The sequence below is a fragment of the Talpa occidentalis genome, unplaced genomic scaffold (genome assembly GCF_014898055.3).
Source record: "Talpa occidentalis isolate TD23 unplaced genomic scaffold, MPIMG_talOcc4v2.1 talOcc4.12, whole genome shotgun sequence".
NCBI lineage: Eukaryota > Metazoa > Chordata > Mammalia > Eulipotyphla > Talpidae > Talpa > Talpa occidentalis.
The window spans coordinates 72,933,463-72,951,514 of record NW_023601212.1 but is presented as its reverse complement, the minus strand read 5'-3'; the positions used below and the strand labels follow the sequence as shown (position 1 = coordinate 72,951,514).

Here is an 18,052-nt window from a genome sequence, read left to right as displayed (position 1 = left end):
GATCTCAGAAATAAAAAGGAACAAACTACTGATTCAGCAGTAGGTTATACTGAGTGAGGAAATGCAATCATAGAAAGGATACCTATAGCAAGATTCCATTTATACAACATTCATGAAATAACATAGAGATGGGGAAGAGATTAGTGATGTCCCGGGGCTTGGGATGGGGCTGGGTGTATGTGGATGGGCTCTCCTTTCTCCAGAACATTGCCAAATTGAATAGAAATAAACTGGACTACAGAAGTAGGGGCAGTAGAACAATTGGATTATTCCCACCTTTTGACAGTCATGAGTAAGGTTGTGAATATGTGTGTACAAGTATCAGCTCAACTCCCTGCTTTCACATTTTTGGGCATACACCAAGGAGTGGAATTGCTGGGCCGTGTGGTTAAGTGTTGAACTTACTGAAGAACTACCAAACCATTTCCCTCAGTAGAGGGTTCCAATTTCTCAATGTTCTCACAACCCTTGTTACTTTCTCTTTGTTTATAACATCCTAGCGGGTGTGAGGCAGTATCTCATTGTGGTTTTGATTTCCATTTCCGTCGCTTTTATGTGCTTATGCCAAATTATTTTTTTCATGTGCCTTAACATTCCGCTTGTATGACTCACCATACAGTCTGTTCTGTTAATGTGTGTGCAACCAGACTGAAGAAGGTCAAGACGCCCTTTCTAATTGTATGGAAAGGTTCAAGTTTCCTGTCACTTATGGAAGTGGTAAGAGCCACTCCCTCCCTGCTTTCATTCTAAGGAAGGTGGGAGAATTAGAGGGCTTTACTTTAAGATTCCATGTCTCTGGGCAGAAGATGGGCTTTCATGAGGGAAGTGTCCTGAAGGTGACAGGATGAGGGTGTCCCTGCAGGCTTTTGGAGGCTGTGACAAAAGCCTGACTCAGATGTGGGATATTTTGTGGGGGTGTCCTGAAGTGCACAGCACCTGCCCAGGTGTCTGCTTCTCTGCTGCCTGGGTTTCATCCTCAGACTGTCTCCCTGAGCTGCAGCAATATTGCCTTTGGGGGCTAATGTAGAGACATAGGGAACCTTCCTCCATCTGGGAAATGGAATCTGTCCCCTCAGTTCAGTGAGACCAGCCTACGTGGAGTGATTATTCCACCATTGACCCCTTCTAGAACTGGGGATTAGAGTCAGACTGCCAAGGGAGAAAGGGGTGGACAGGGTCAGTACCAGCAGTGCTTGGCACATGCGACAGGCACTGACCCACCAACCAGGAACCTGCCTGCAGAGAACAGTAGCTCCAGAAAGTGAGCTGCCAGTACCCATACCCTGAGCATTCTCAATTTCCTTCAGGTGATGTCAGGACCTTGAAGCAAGTGGCTCCCTGTGGGGCAGATGAAGCTGGTGCAACAACTATGTAGCCAAAACTCTCTGGAAACAGTATAACTGTGTATCAATAGCTCTTAACTAATTGGGACACAGCTTAATCACGCCTGGCTTTCAAGGCCTCTAGCACTTCCACAGAAAGTAGAGGAGTCACAGTTGATTGCTTTCTCTTTGGTGCCATCAAGGGCAACATCCTGTGTTTTCTTTGGTGACACACTTTTCCAGATCTTCCTTCCATGACTTTTATTATCTGATATTTCAAAAACAAATGCTCTCCATTATCACAATTACTTTTGTCTTTCATTTCTCCCAATGGGATCTGCTTTCCACCATCCCACTCCAGGGCTGATTGAGGTGGGATTCCAAAGTCAGCCCTTCATTCTCCTGCAATCATACTAGTCATGTTAATAGGCTGGACACAGAGTCCTCCATGGCAAGTTATGTGAAGTCCAGTGCTGCCTCTTTACTCTTATGTCCAAAATGGGCCCTTGCCATCCTGCACTTGTGCTGATGTTTCCTGGGACTTCACAGGTACTGGGCTGATCCTCAGCCCCGCAGACCACTGTGGCCTCTGCCAACCAACCACTTAGTTAGACATAAGGCATCCCCCATCTGTGAGCTTCACACACAGATACTTCAGGGCAGCAGCCTGGGGACCCACCTTCCCCAGCAAAGAGTCTGATTCATTTCCAGAGGATATGCTAGAGCCACCAAGAAGCTCCCTTTTTAGAACAGAGTGGACACAGCTCCAGGGGTCCAGCTGTGGGACCCTAGGTAGCAGAGCCGAGCTATGGAACATTATTTGTTTCCATGACAATGCCTTTAGTGTTTCTTTGCCCATGTGAAGCTGTTCTGTTTTCTTTTGCGGCAGGTTCGACAAGCAGTGACTTCTGTGGTGGGGGGCTGGCTGCTGAATCTTCGGGACCGATACTCCTTCTTCCACAAGCTCATCCCACTACTGCTGAGCAGTCTCAGTGACGATGTACCTGAGATTTCGTAAGTGCTGCAGGGCCTTGTGTTTTCAGCTTTGGAGGCCACTCTGTGGCCTGGTTATAAGGTTCCATATGCACCAGGGGATTTCTTTGTTTTCTGGTGTATCAAGGACTTGCTTTTTCTTAAATTGTCACTTATAGCAGTAGTTTTTTCTCTTTGCTTCCAAGTCTCCGCTACAAGCCCACCCTGTACCCCTCACAGACAGTACTGTGAGACCACATAGCAATCTGAAAGTCTCCTTGGTTTTTAAAGTGTCATGTTGGCATTTTTGATGCTTTGATTGGGCACATGCATAGAAATCAATCACCATTTAGTGATCAAAAGCCCCCCAGGACTTCTGGTACCTTCTCTCAGGGAGACAGTACCACATCCTGACTGAATGGGAAGCACCTGCAGGACCTCCCTGAGCCGTGCTCTGTGTTTGTTGTCCTACAGGCGCTCGGCTACAAGCCTCTGGGAGCAGGTGGGCCTGCAGTGGCAGCAGGAGAATGAGCAAGACCTGAAGGACAAGCTTGACTTTGCCTCACCCCCTCCAGCCCACTACCCTTTCCCAGGTGAGTGTGTGGACCCCTCCTAGGACAGTGCTGTGTGTGTGTATATGTGTGTGTGTGTATGGCGGGGGGTGGGGGGGGTTGCAAGTGAGTCACCACTCAGGGGGAAGAACTCCTGAGCTCCATGGAGACCAGGATAGCTGCTAATCTGGAAGAGGACTGAGGAGGGGCTGTCCTCACACTGGAGAGCCATCCCTCCACTCAGAGCGCTGCTGTGACCAGCCCATGAGCGGAAAGACCTGCAAGAAGAAATGCCCACGCCCAAATGTGCCCGGACTGTGGAAGATGTGTGTCCTTGGGTCTCGTGTTGCTGGAGATCCAGCCGCACCCTCATGGTGTCCCGGAACAGCCCTCTCCTAGAGAGGCCTGTGGGCTTCCTGACGTGTACTTGTAGTTGTATTTGGTGTGATTTGAGACCAGCAGAGGAACTCTTTCCTTGTTGAACCCATGAATCAGATGCCTTTTTCAGGGGGAAGGGGGGAGATCAACATTTCTGCTTATGCAGCTTTACCTCCCACACTGGCTTGAGAGGAAATCATACCTATTTTGGAAAAGGTATAAAAGTAGTTGCTAGCAAGATTTTTTTCTTCCTGATTTTGTAAAGTCAGTTTGAGAACACATAACAAATGTAGAACCTGGACATAAAGGACATTTATGATTGTATTTTTATGAAGGAAGTAGAATTCTGAAGGGTGGTTTTATGCTCTTAGTGCTTTCTTTTCTCTGCTCCCAGCGTTCACTCTTCCACCTCTTAGGCCTCCTGAACGGTGGGCGCATGTGTTTATGGCACTTTCGGCTGGGTTCTGATCATAATTAGGAGACAATAATTCTCTGCAGGTGGGCAATCCAGGATCTCCACCTAACTGCACAAGACCTGAGACCGTTTCCAGTAGGTCTTTGCATCTCACTGTTGTGGGGTCACCATGCAGGGTCTGTGGACCCTCAATCTGAATGCACCAGCTGCACTGCTGGGTGAAGCCCAATCCTCCCGATGCTAACTCAGGGTCTAACTGTCCTTACAGGTCACACTATGAAAGGGCTTGGGTGCCGGTGACTGGAAAGCCCTGGACCTTGTGGTCACCAAGGAGAGAGCAGTGAGGGCCTACTATGCACAGAGCCTCGGGGCTTGGAGAATGTGGTGTGCTTCAGTGAAAGAAAAATAAATTTAAAATTGAATTACAAAGTTAGTGGCATAAGTGCCAGATTTCATTAGATTTTTGACATTACTTATTTTCTTTAAAATCTGAACTTTAACTTTTTTTTTCCCCCCACCATTCCATATGGCAGATTATGTTTGTCTTCTCTCACCTTGCTGTTGCTCCTTTGCTGAGCACATTGACCTACTGGACACTCCCAGAACCCCCACGCTTGTATCCTGAGTGTCCCGTGTCCCCAGCCCTTGGGAACAGTCTACCTTTTAAGTTGTAACATAATTTTTAGTGAACTTGCCCTTTGCATGGAGTGCTGCAGGTGTGCTGACACACAGTCATGTGACCACCACTCTAATTAAGACCCAGCACCCCTCACCCCAAAATGCCCCGACTCTCTCCCCTCCCTTGTAGCTGCTGCTTCAGGCCCTCCCTGTACTCTGCCTCCATGCCACTCAGGGATGACTCACCTGGAGGGAGCCTCGTTGTCTCTCCACTCACGGCAGCCTAGGCTCCGTGTCTGCATGTCTCTTACTTCCTTTCTGTAGACGTCCCATGGCTTGTCATTTCCAGTTTGGGGTGATTTCAAATAAGGCTGCTATCAGCATTGACACATAGGTTGGTGTGGATGTGTATTCTCATTCTTTCAGAGAACTGCCTGGGGGTAGGATACTGGTGCTGCTGCCATCTTGAACTTGTAGGAGTGGCTGTGAATGCTGCCTCCAGTGAGGCAACTCCCCTGATGGCACTGGGCTGTGGGGTGCTGCTATCTGTAACCCCCTGTTGGTGAATAGTGTTGTCAAATGGAGGTATTAATATGTAATCCCTAGTGAGAGATGATACTGATCATCTTTTTGGTTTTTGGTTTTTTTTTTTTAAGATTTATTTATTTATTTACACAAGCACTGGGTACAGTCAGAAGCACGGAAGGGTGAGAGAATTCACAAGAGCCAGAGAGGGGAGCAAAACAGGCAAACTGACGAAGCACACTGCTGAGGGGAGCAGCGGGTGTGGCGGGAGAGGTCTGTGCACCATGTGGGACCCTCCCCGGTGGCCGGGGATCGAACCAGTGCTGCAGAGGCTGTGGGCAGCTTCACAGCCCAGCGCTCAACCACTGCACCACCTGGGAGGCCCCGATACTGATCATCTTTTAATGTGTTGATTTCATGTCCTTGTGATGATGTGATTTATAGGAAATATGTATTTGGTCATTCAGATGATCAAAATATATTTCTTATACTTACTTGATCTTCATCCACAGTTCCTGTCTCACAGTTCCTCTTGGAATTTCCTAAGTGTTTCGAATGACAAAAAGGTATCTCTTGTTAGGCTGGTTGCCCCAGGAATAGACGTGAGACTTTCAGGGGAGAGGGGCTTGAGGCAGAGGTCACATTGGCAACAGCCAGTGATTTAATCATGCATGCCTATGTAATGAAGCCTCCATAAAAGCCCAAGAAGGGGCTTTGGGAGAGCTTCCGGGTTGGTGAACACATGAAAATTTGGTGAAGAACGATGAGCCTGGAGAGGGCACAAAGTTCCGTGCCCTATGTGTCTTTCATCTGCCCGCTGATTCGCATCTATAGTAACCATTGTAATGAATAAGTGATCTAGTGAGTAAACGGGTTTCCTGAGTACTGCATGCCACTCTAGCAAATTAATTGAACCTGAGATGAGTGACCTGGGAGCTTCTAATCTATCTCTGTTTGGTCAGAAGTAAGGGCTTGTCTGGGACTTGCAGCCATTGTTTGAAATGGAAAGTGGTCTTGGGAGACTGAGACTTTAACCTGGGGGATCTGAGCTATTTCCAGATAGTGTCAGGATTGAGTTGAATTGTCAGATACCCTGCTGGATTCCAAGAATTGCTTCTTGGTGGGGGGAAGCCTCACCACCCACATACCTGTTGAAATTGGGTCTAAGAACCCAGCACAGTGCCTACCTGCATTTCTTTGGTTAAGTGTCTGTTCAGATCTTTTACCCATATTTTAAGTTGGGTTGTCTGTTTTCTTAAGGAGTTTGTAGAATTCTCTATATGTGTATGTTGTGCTCCTCTTTATCAAGGGGTTCAGTTCCTGCTTTAGCACTCAGAATCACAGCCTCCCTTCTCCCTGCAACTTACTTCTGCTGGCATCATGGTGCTCTGGGTCCAGTGTTTATTTACATTATTTCTGGCCCCAAGAGGACAAAATTGTCTGTGTCTCCATCCAGCACCTGGAACAGGTGTTCCAGGTACAGATCTGCTCAACAAGTCTCAGATGAATAAGTGGGTGGTGTTGAAAGGGAACAAACTGGGGGAAACCAGTTTGATCTAGTTAGTGGGTCTTCACTTGCATACTTAGGAACTGCAGGACACAACCCCTAAGCAGACACTTGGTGAGAAACAACAGTAATAGGATTTATTTACACACAGAGTAAGAAAGGAGAGAGCTGAGAGAGAGAAAGTGTATTTATAGGCTGATATGTGGCCAGAAAGCATCTGCCAAGCAGATACCAAGGTCCAAGCTGAAGCCACATGTAGCAATCCAGCAGCTCTTCCACAGACATCCTTTCTCACAGTGGTTTCACTGCCAAAGCCCCAGTTTTGCCCCTTTTTCCCATTGGCCCCTGCTCAGGGGTGGAATCTGGAAAGGTCCACCTTCTGCCATTGAGTTGGCTGTGAGCACCTTCCAGCAGCATTCACACAGGAGTTTACTCCTCATTGTTCCTCTTAGAATGTATCCTCTGTAAGACTTGGACTTTAATTGTATACCTAAATCACAGATCTGAGTATGTGGACAGGATTTGCAAAGATTCACAATTGACAGCCATTGACACTGTTCAGGCATAATGCCTCACCAAATAAGAATTCAGGTAAGTCACTCCTGGATTTCCCCCTGTCCTAAGAAGACCAGGAATGCCTAGCGTAGAAGCATATACACTGCACAATCGTCAGCTTTGCATCACAAAGTAAGGTTCCTATTACAGCACTGAAATAAATCTTCACTTTTAAAATGAAGCCATGTATGGGGAGGTTGGAAGGATCTCATTTCTCATCCTGAATTAAGTTTTTCACCTGAACTAAGTGCTCTCTTTCAGAGTAATGCAAGTTCCTGCATGACCTGTGTCTGCCAGTCGCACTGCAAACCGCCAGCAACAAGCTTGGTGGTGACAGCAGGCTCTTGGTCTTTTCTGCTTTGAGATTCATTTTCTGTTAAAGTTGTTTTCCTTGGTGATGTTTGAGTGAGAAGGGAGGCACCTCTTCATGTGGTGAAGGGCTCTCCTAGATCTTTCAACATAAGGTAATAGAGGTGGCTTTTTTTTTCCCACCTATTTTAGAAATAAGTAGAGTTTCCTTTGAATCCATGCCACTGTCATGTAACTTCTCTGGATAATGCCCTCTGTGTTTTCATGTTCTCCCTGAGCGCTCAGCTTGCTCTGCTTTGCTTGTGTTTCATCAGAGTGTTTGGAATTGGCAGACTTGAATGAATGTTGTCAGAAGTGATACATTGTGCAGAGAAAACTGTGGACAGAGAGAAGGTGCCTAGAGGCAGGGCCTTCCCCTAAGTGCCTCTGAGTGCTGAGGTGGGAGCACTTCTCATTATCTGGCTGGGGATGGAGAACATGCACCACAATTACAGGGACAGAAGGCCTGGTTCTGCCACAGATGAAGGCCTGCTGCGCCCAGAGGAAAAGGGCCTTGTCCATAGTTGGCAAGTTGGGACCTGAACTAACTGAATCCTCACATTCCAGGAGTGTGGTATTCCTTAGTGACCTTCCCCCACTTCCTTCTCACTGACCTCTAAGTCCCCTGCACTGAGGGGGTCTCAATTTCTGCAAGAAGACCAGCCTCTAGTCACTTCTTATCACTCTGCCTTTGTGAACAGCCCAAACTGTGAGGAACACGGAGTGTCAGCCTTTCTGGTGGTGATGCTTTATAAACACCCAGAGTGAATAGACTTGCCCCCACACTTGGGTGAACACATTGAGAAGTCAATGAACTAGTTTTCTACTTGCAGTTAAGTGACTCTTAGTCTAATTGTGCAAAAATCAGGCTGATTTAACATTCCATGTACTTGGGACCACCCTTTGTCTGGCTTTTCTGCTGACCACTCCTTGACTTCAGAGCAGGGAGACTAGTGTTTAAAAAGAAAGAAGCCCAGGCAGGAGGCACCTTGCCTGTTTCAGGACCAAGCCCCAGCTGAGCTCTTAGGCTACTCCTTATCTGCTTGCTGTTTGCCTGTGCTCTCAGCGATCCCTTGAGTGAGGCACATGCAGACCCCGTGCAGAAGCGCAGGTACCCACACATCGGGTGTTTGAAAAATTGACTTTTGGATTAGAAAGTGTAAGGTAGCAGTAAAAATGAGGTGGAAAATTACAAATAGGGGAGTCACCCTAGAATCTTGACAGGAGCCTCACCTGCCTACACCAGAGTACCAGGCAAAAAACAGATGTTAGCACTTCCTCTGTGCCTCTATGTGTGTGTGAGACGTGTGTAAGACATATGTGCACACCAGGCACGGCACACATTGCAGCTACTCAGTGCCAGAGCCTCGTGAGGTTGTCAAGCAAGCAAAGTACACAGGTTTTGAGGTCATGAAGAGGTAGGCAAGCACTCAGTGAGATTCCCCTCCATCTGCCCACCTTAAGTGCTCTGTCCTAGGTGTGAGCTAGACAGGTAGCTGGTCCTACTCTTTGGCATCACCTTCACTTGTAGACAAGAACATGATCAAAAGGTAGTTTCTTCACAGCAAAGTTACTTGAATCTGTGCCAGGCTTTTTTTTTAAGTATTCTAGTCTTTCTTCCTGGAGAAGTTTAGTGGTGAAGAGTAAGTTACTGTTTAATGTCTAATCCAGAGCAGAGGGCAGCACCCTGCACACCAAGTGTATCCATATGTTCCCACAATAGTTGAAAATGTCAGCCATGAGTCCCTTGTTGGTTTGATTACTGAGGTAGTACTCTCGCCTGGAGATCAGTCAGCCTTAGTACTGCTAGCCTTGGTGTGAGAATCAGCATTGACCACAGGCGAGACAAAGCTCCTCCTCTAAGCCATGACCCCAAGTGAGACCACCTTGCTGATACAGAAACCGTGTCCCTGACATCACTGCAGGGTCCTGATCCTCATCCTCACCCAACTCCTTCCCAAGTCCCGCTTTTTACAAAGGACATCCCTTTATTATACATCCCTTCTTCCTTGCCTGGGGTTATCACTTTGCTTCCTCACTTTGCTTCTACAACTTACCAACTGATTTTTAGCAAAGTTAAGCAATTCCTCATTCCCATTATATTTAATTTTGCTTCAGTTATGAAAATAAATACTTAAATTTCATGTTTTGTATTAAGTAAGTCTTTGTTTGTGTGTTCTATAAAATTTGAACCAAAACACAGTTTGCCTTTCTACTCTTTTTTCACCATAGCCATTTAAATTGTCTTTCTAGTACTAAGGTACTGCAACTGTTTTCAAAAAGATTAATAGGTGATGGCTGAGCTCTCTGGCACCTGACCAGTGGTTTGGACTCTGGACTTAAGTTAATCATTGCTTATTGCTCTGATGTCAGACGCTTTCTCAGACTTTCCATTCTCGGCATTTGGTGAATCAAAAATAATTGAATCTGGAAAAGAATTTGGATGTGGAGAAACTGGAGTGCTTTTGTATTGCTGGTGGAAAGGCAAAATGGTGGAGCCACTATAGAAAACAGTTTGGCGATTTCTTGAAATATTAGAGATGTAGCCAGCCCACCAGTGGATACATGTACTCCACAGACAGATTCATACATGCACATTCATAACATCTCCACACTGGATCCAGCCCCTATCTATCAGCTGATGACTAGATAAACAAATGGTGTAAGGGTCATAGAATGGAATGTTATTCAGCCATGTAAAGGAATGAAGTTCTGATACACATGCAACATAAATAAATCTCAAAAACATCAAATTTAGTGAAAGAAGCTTATTTAGGACATTTCTAGAAAAGACAGAACTCTACACACAGAAAACAGGTCACTGTTCTAGCTATTCCCCTTTAGGTACCAGCCCAGGAGAGAAGAGCATGTGTCCATTTTATATTATTTGTAACAGCCCAATTCTGGAAACAACTTAGATGTCTAACAACAGGTGAATGGACAAATGGTATTCTCTCCATGCAGTGAAACACTGCACAGCAATAAAAAGGAATGAATGGCTGGATGGATCTCAAAATGATTTTGTAGAGTGAAAGAAGTCAGACAAGAAAGACAATACTGTACAGTTCCACTTACAGAAAATTCTAGAAAATGCAGTTCATCCATAATGACAGCAGACCCATGGTTGCCTGGGGGTGAGGGGAGGCATTGCAATAAACACAGGAAACTTGGGTGATGGATGTATTTATTATCTTTTTTTTTTTTTTTTAAGATTTATTTATTTATTTATTTATTTATTTATTTATTTATTTATTTATACAAGCACTGGGTACAGTCAGAAGCGCGGGAGGGTGAGAGAATTCACCAGAGCCAGAGCGGGGAGCAGAGCAGGCAGAAGGACCGAAGTACACTGCTGAGGGGAGTAACGGGCGGCAGGAGAGGTCTGCGCACCATGTGGGACCCTCCTCCAGTGGCCGGGGAGCAGCTGGGGATCGAACCAGTGCTGAAGAGGCTGCGGGCAGCTTCGCAACCCAGCGCTCAACCGCTGCGCTACCGGGGAGGCCCATGTATTTATTATCTTGATTGCAGTGATGGTTTTGCAAATGTATCCATATGTCAACTTATCAAATTGTACATTTTAAGTATGAGTAGTTTATTACATCGTATACAACTTAATGTTATTGCAAAAAAATTTTTTAAGTAAATGATGCTTCATCTTATTCATCAAACCAACATCAGAGCTGGTTTGAATTTTTTTTTAAGATTTATTTATTTATGCAGGCAAGAACTGGGGTACAGGCCAGAGGTGTGGGGGGTGAGAGGGTTCAGCAGCGACAGAGTGGGGAACAGAACAGGCAGACTGACTGAAATGCACTGCTGAGGAGAGCAGCGGGCGAGACAGGAGAGGTCTGCCTCAACATGTGGGTTGCTTCCTGGCCAGCTGGGGATAGAACTTGTGCTGCAGAGGCTGAAGATTGCTTCATAGTGCGGTGTTTAACCCCTTGCACCACCAGGGAGGCCCTGGTTTGAATTTTTAAGATCTCAGAATAAAGCCTGTAGATAGATGTACCTTAAATACGAAATGTATAATAAATTCCTTTCCATATGAATCATTAAGAGATTATTTATGAGTTTTATGTTTCATAGTTGATCTTTTTAATCCTCAGAGAATCGTCCGCCATTGGGTTGTCGTGAGCTCATCTTCAGAAACCTCTCGAAGATCCTTCCTGCCATCTGTCATGACATCACTGACTGGGTGGTGGGGACCAGAGTGAAGGCCGCTCAGCTGCTGGCCGTGCTGTTGCTGCACGCCGAGGACCACATCACACAGCACCTGGAGATCCTGCTCCGAACCCTGCAGCATGCCTGTACCGATGAGGAGAAGGCTGTGGTCAGCAATGTGAGTGCCTCATTCTAATGCTTCTTCTCAGCCAAGCACAGTCTCCCTTCATGTCCCTGCACCCATCTTAGTAGCCTCAGATGTGGCCTTGGGCAGCAGGTCATTCATATTAGAACCCAGCCAAGGTTAGTCTAGTGTCTCGATCAGGCTGTAAGCTGGGCTTTTCTCTCATGGCTGAATTTCCTCTCACACCAGTCTGGGTATTAGGTGGCTTACCTTGCCATGCATTGTCAACTGTCTCTGTTGTCAGACAGTGCACGATGTGCCCTGCTCTCTGCTGAGACTGAATGGGGTGGGATGAGGAGACCCCTTCCCAGATGGCCTCCCAGAGGAGCCGCAGTTTACCTTGCCAGATCAGTGAGCCTAGCTCCCCAACAAGTGGAGTCTGGTGGAAGGGGCCAGATGTAGGTGCCTGAGTTTTGAATTTTGGGTTTTTTTTCTTACTTTGAAATCAGTATAGATTTACAGGAAGGTGCAAAGATGACCCAGAGAGGTCCTGTGTTCTCTATTGTCCCCCCATGTCACATTTCACATAACCACCAGGCAGTGTCAGAACTTGGAGACAGACAGCAGTGCCACGTGTGTGGTACATGTTATGTGGATGCAGTCAAGACCCATAACTGCTCCTCCACAGACACCTCCTTTGGGCTGTTGGACTTCCCCTTCCTATAATCACCCCCAAACCTTACCACTCCACCCCGAATCCCTACTGGCACCATTGAAATTCTCCAAGTCTATCCTCATGTCATTTTGAAGATGTTGTGTAAAAGGAATGACATGGTACGACCTTCGGGGATTTAAGTTTTTTACCCACCCTTATGCCCTGAGTTCCCAGAGTTGCTGTGAGCATAACAATCCTTTTTATTGCCAAGTAGTGTCCCATAGCCTGGAGACCATTTGTGTTTAACCACTGTCAGTAAGCTTAGGTCACTGGTTGCTGACGAAGGGTACGAGGCAGGAACCCCCAAGAACTTAGATCCCTGTGAGTCAGATATCCCACTCGCTGCCACAGATTTCTCCTATGGAAATGGGGGGAAAGATCTCACAAGAAGACATTCCTGCTTTTCATGTGAGTCCTGAGCCCATGCCAAGAAGGGACTTTGTCCTGCCAGCCAGGGCCAGAAAACCCCATGAGGTAGACACAGGAATACAGGCAGCCCTTACCCTGAGTTTCTCTTACAGTGCACAAGATCCGCAGAGTTCATCGGGACATTTGTCAGCCCAGAGGTGTTTCTGAAGTTGATCTTGTCAATGCTGAAAAAGTCACCCTCCTCCTCCAGCCTCCTGGTCCTTGCTGCAGTCATCCGAGGCTGCCCGAGGGAAGCCCTCCAGCCACACCTAAAGGTCATTGCCATGGAACTGACCCAGACTCATATCTGCCAAGGGTCTGAGAAGGTAAGTCCATAGGGAAGGGTGGAAAAGGTGGGAAATGTGATCAACCTGTCAGTGTTATAAAGGTAGGCGTGTCCCCTGCCTGTTGCTGTCTGCATATAAGTATTGACAATTATGAGTAAATCCAATATAGGATCCATTTCAAGAGGCCAACAGAGATGCCCAACCAATTGGCAGCCAAGATGCTGCCACTGACATAGTCTTGTTGGAACTCATGTGCTTCCTGTTGCAGTCTGCTCTAATGGTTGTTATTTAAATTAAAGTTAAATCAATTTAAAATGCAGATCCTCAATCTCACTGGTCCTGTTAGACCCAAACAGCAACGTGTGGCCAGTAGCTGCTCTGTTGGACTTAGCAGCATAGAGCACACCCATTCTCAAGGAAAGTTCTGTTGGAGAAGTTGCACGGTCTGCCGCTGTGGCGGGGTCCACTTCTCCTGCTCCCTTGAGATGAAGATGAAGGCCCCCCAGCCCACTCATCAGTCAGCTGTACTTATTACAGGTACACATCTGTGGTATTGCCACAAGTTCATTCTTCATCCGCATCATTTGTTTTGTGCCTAAAATAAGCTTTAGTTTGCTTGATGATTTAGCAAACTCTTACTGGAGTCTTTGCTTAGCTATTACAAATTTATTTTAATTGAGCAGTAAGTGTATAACATCTGAAGCTGAAACAATCTAAGTAGTTAGGTTTAATCATTTGGAATAATTTATCATTGTTTTCTGTTGCAGAAAAAAATACCTGTTTTTGTTTGGCTGTGATAGGCTTAAAACCTGTGAGTCTTTGCACTTTGCAAGACTTGATACTTTGCAGCAGCCATTATGGCCATAAAGCTGGGCAGAGGAAAGGACCAGCTATGACTCAGGGCCTGACCAAGCACCAGTGCCCTCTGCTTTCAGCTGGTGTCCGTCCTTTGTCACCACCTTTCTCCAGCATTTCAGTAAACCTCTAAGGCAGTTTTTATAGTACAGAGGGGGAGGAATAGAGCCGAAGTCCAGGAACAGGCATGTTGATTGGCTGTCTCTTCTGTTCTTGGTGTTTTCAACCACATTTCAACTTTTTCCAAAATCCATATTTAACATAATCATTAAATCTATGTAAGTGAGGTATGTTTACTCACAAGTTCTCTGAGAACGATTTTGATTGTTCTAGACAGATATGCATGCCAGAAGCATATCTAGAAGAGTATAACTCAAAGTTTGTATAGGTACATGGTACACATATTAGACACCTTATAGCAAACAAAGAAAATCTCATTCTTATCTTTGTGTTGGTTATTGAAAACTTTCACCCCTAATCCTTCAAGTTCATATTGTTTACTGCCTCATCTACTAATTTTCATGTGGGAAAATTTCCTTGATGATCTTTTAAAGAGACAGTTTTTTATGCAATATCGAATCCCACATAGGTGTCTCTATGGAGCCATCCCTCATCCTCATTTGCACATGTTCCAGCCCTTGGTCCAACCAGTGATCCAGTCATAAAAACCTGACACACATTCTGCACCTTTCTGACAGATTCACATCTTCTCCCCATGGTGGGGTGTGTCACACGCCCAGTTAGTGTCATGTGCTTTAGGTTATGCTTTATAACTGTAAGAATAGGCCACAAGTGTCTTTCGAGGACAAATTCAAAATTTTAAAACTCTCATGTTAAAGAAGTCCGTAGGGGGCTTCCCTGGTGGCGCATGGGGTTAAGCACAGCACTCTGAAGCTATCCGCAACCACTGAAGCATGAGTTCAATTTCTTTTCCAGGGAGCTGACCCACGTGGTGCAGCAGACCTCTCCTGTCTCTCCCACTGCTCCCCTCAGCAGTGTATTTCAGTCAGTCTGCCGGTTCTGCTCCCCACTCTGTCTCTGGTGAATACTCTCACCACTCCCCCCCATCTCTGGCCTGCACCCCAGTTCTTGTATGCATAAATAAATATTAAAAAAAAAAGTCCATGGGGATGTTTTCTGAGCCCTGAAGCACCTTTGTTATGTGGGTGTGGGGATGGGGGGAGAGGGAGGAGGATCTGATCATAGTGGAAGGTACTTTCCCAGGTGTCTGGACAGTGCCACACCTGGAGCTTAGCTGTGGGGAACCTGATCCTCCTCTGTGAAATATGTCTGTTCAGTGACAGGTAATGAAACAAGGAAACTGTTAGATGACTCAAGGATAGCTCAGTTTTTCCTGTTTAACTGTTTCTGAAACTAAGAGCCTCTAGCACTTTCTCTGGTAAAGGCTTTGCAATCTGAGATAACATTGTTTCAGGAGCAAAAAACTATTGAGTAGCATTTACTACTTTTTTTTTTTCTATTTCATTCTGTGTCGGTAGATGTTGAGAATTCTCTGGTTCAATATAGAGAAACCCATATATTTATGATAAGACCTCATTTCCTCAGAGATGGTGCCCTATTCATAGCAGGCAGGTGGTGCTGGAAAGGGCACAGGGCTCTTTGGACCTGTCACAAGACAACTCAACAAAAGCTATTGATAGTAGTGACACATCTTTTAAAGAGGTTAAATTCATTTTTAATTTTTAGATAATGGCTCCTTAAATATATATTAGAGGTCATTTCAGAAATTAGCTGAAATCATGTCCTTAAAAATCAATCCAGGTCTAAAAGAAATTGGGCCATAGGAAAAGTAAGGATTAGAATAAAAACATCAATCTGTGGATCCCAGCCAACTCCTCTAGGCGTAGGCATATGCCCAGCAGTTCTGGGTCTCTCCTGGTCAGGCTTGGGAGTGTCTAGGGATGCCAGGGCCAACTCTTCTGAGGTCTAGTGTGATTTGTGTGTGTGTGTGTTTAAACTGTCATGATTTATACCACTTATGTATGAGCCATGAAATTTTAGAACTGATTCAGAATTTAAAACCAATCCATTAGCTAGCCAACCAATCCAAAACTTTTTTGAACTCATGCCCCAATTAGTAAAACAGCTTAAGCATATACCTCTAATATATATGTGCCCATTTATTTATGAGTTATATTTACACGTTCTGTATCTTATGAAGCATATATGTAAGAGACATGTTAGAGGACTTTATAAGCAGTAAATATAGATATGCACTATATTTATACACTGCCACCCCCAATGGCACACCTGCTCCTGGCCCCCATTTTATAGTTGATGAGGCTGAGCCCTGGGGGTAATCAATGGGCTCAACCCAACTGATATAGCACCTTGTCATCCCCCCATCAATCAGGAAGCATTTTTGAACCATAAAATTTTATATTTGTTAAAACTTAGTATTATAAAAATGCCAAAATGCACAAAAGTAGAGAGAATAGCAGAATGAACCCCCATGCAGCTGTCACCCAACTTCAAGGGTTCCATACTCCTTTGGTCTTATTTACCTTTCTCCCTTTTTTTCTTATCTTTGGGGGTGGGTGAGAATAGCTAAGGTATTTCAGATTCAAGAGATTCAGTCATTTCTTGTGTAAATACTCCAGTGTGTATCACTAACCTATAAGAACTGTTTTTAAACACCTGAAATGCCAGTGAGCATTTAGCAAAATCAGCACCAATTCCTAGTTCCCCGTGTGTGTGTTCAGTCCTCCCGTGTTGTACGGTGTGTGTGTTGGAGTCCGTGACCCAATATCCACTCCATTTAGTCGCCCTAACACTCCATGTCGAGGTCAGTGGCCTCCTATGAAGACTCACTGGGGGATAGGAGGTGGAGAGCCGGCTGACAGTGGCTGCCCCGCTCTCTCCACAGCAGCTGTACGGGGGGCACCTGCTGCTCTGCGTGCAGGCTCTGGTGGCAGCCTGCCAGGGAGACTGCAGAGACTTCAGCTTACAGCTCATGGAGGTGCTGGTGACCATAATGGCTCTCTGGGGTGCCTCAGGCCTTGGTGACAAGGTAAGATTGGTGGGGTATCTGCTGTCGGCTGTGGTGAGATGGAGCTTATGCCTAGGAAGGCTCTCCTCTAAATGTCTGTAACTCTGCTCTTGAATTCCTAGCCTCAGGCATGCCTGACTCAAGCTGATTAGCAAAGATGAAAGAATTTAGAACATTTGGGATGAGTCACTCATGAGGTGGCCTTAGGGGGTGCACAAAATCTTAGTCCCCTCCAACTGCCAATTTAATATCTCAGAGTGAAGACAGGTATTTCATCTTGGAGTCCATGGCAAAGAAACAAAGAAGGAGTGGTCCCATCCTTGTCTTAAATTTGTGTGTTTCAGTGTGGATAAAAACATGCACATACAATTGAAGGTCTGAAAAGAAAATAATATACTTTTCTTATTTAATTGCCGCCCAACTTTTAAAAAATTGTTTCTGTTCCATTGGCTCTATATTTAGGCTTAAACTCTCCTGACCTACAATTCCCCGTGGACCCGGGGCCATATGGTGACCGGGTTGTCTGGCTGCTTCTCCAAAAGCCGAAAACTTAGTTTCTCCTTCTAGTTCTCTTGCCAGCCCTTTGACTGCTTGCTCTCTCTACGTTGGCTACTTGGTGGCCGTCCTGGAAGGTTTGAGAGCCTCATGGCTCCATCTCCACACCTTCACCCCTTTTCATGACCCCTTTGAAAACAACCTTACCAAAGGGCATATGTCTTAGCAGGCAGTTTGTCACTTATAGGGCCGTAAATACTAGCAAAAGCGCTCCAGGAGTGCCAGGGAACGAAACTGGACCACCCTCAGGTTACAGGTGAGTGTGCAGAACAGTCTTAGGCCTCCCAGAATCTCCAGCACCTCCTGAGTTCCAAATCCCAAGGAAAATGGCTCAGGTTAGAAGGTGGCTGCCAGCTTTATCACTTCATCTTCCCTTACCCTCCTCTTCCCTCCAGAGCAGCAGAGGTATTTTCACCTGAAGGTGTGGGCGGGGTGAAAGAACTAAGTAAGAGAGGATGCAAGACACAATTTGTTTATTCAGTTTAATTCCCCGAAACCACTTGGTCCCCTTCTCCTTCAGAGTCCAAGCCCTAGCTGGCCCCCAGCCCTCCCACCGGCAGGAGAATCATCAGGACGGCTTGGAGAAAGCCACCTCTCCAAGGAAGCCTCCCTGCTTTTGTGCACACCTAGGGGACACTGTTGCTGAACTTCTTGGGAAATGTACATCTGTAGTTCTAGCGTTTGTGGTGCAGGCAGTGTTGACATAACATGAATGGAAATCAGAGTTGTCAATGGGCATGTGCAAT

At 45.8% G+C, this 18,052-nt stretch overlaps 1 protein-coding gene across 1 annotated transcript in view; it reads left to right on the top strand.

Annotated features, from left to right (window-relative positions):
• Nucleotides 1-18,052, top strand: part of DNAAF5 (dynein axonemal assembly factor 5) — a 39,222-nt gene that overhangs the window by 5,160 nt on the left and 16,010 nt on the right. Inside the window, exons 3-7 of the mRNA XM_037506747.2 lie at nucleotides 2,212-2,336; nucleotides 2,769-2,887; nucleotides 11,298-11,530; nucleotides 12,713-12,925; nucleotides 16,629-16,772. Coding sequence (XP_037362644.1) covers nucleotides 2,212-2,336; nucleotides 2,769-2,887; nucleotides 11,298-11,530; nucleotides 12,713-12,925; nucleotides 16,629-16,772 — 834 coding nt within the window. The remainder of the gene's footprint in view (nucleotides 1-2,211; nucleotides 2,337-2,768; nucleotides 2,888-11,297; nucleotides 11,531-12,712; nucleotides 12,926-16,628; nucleotides 16,773-18,052) is intronic.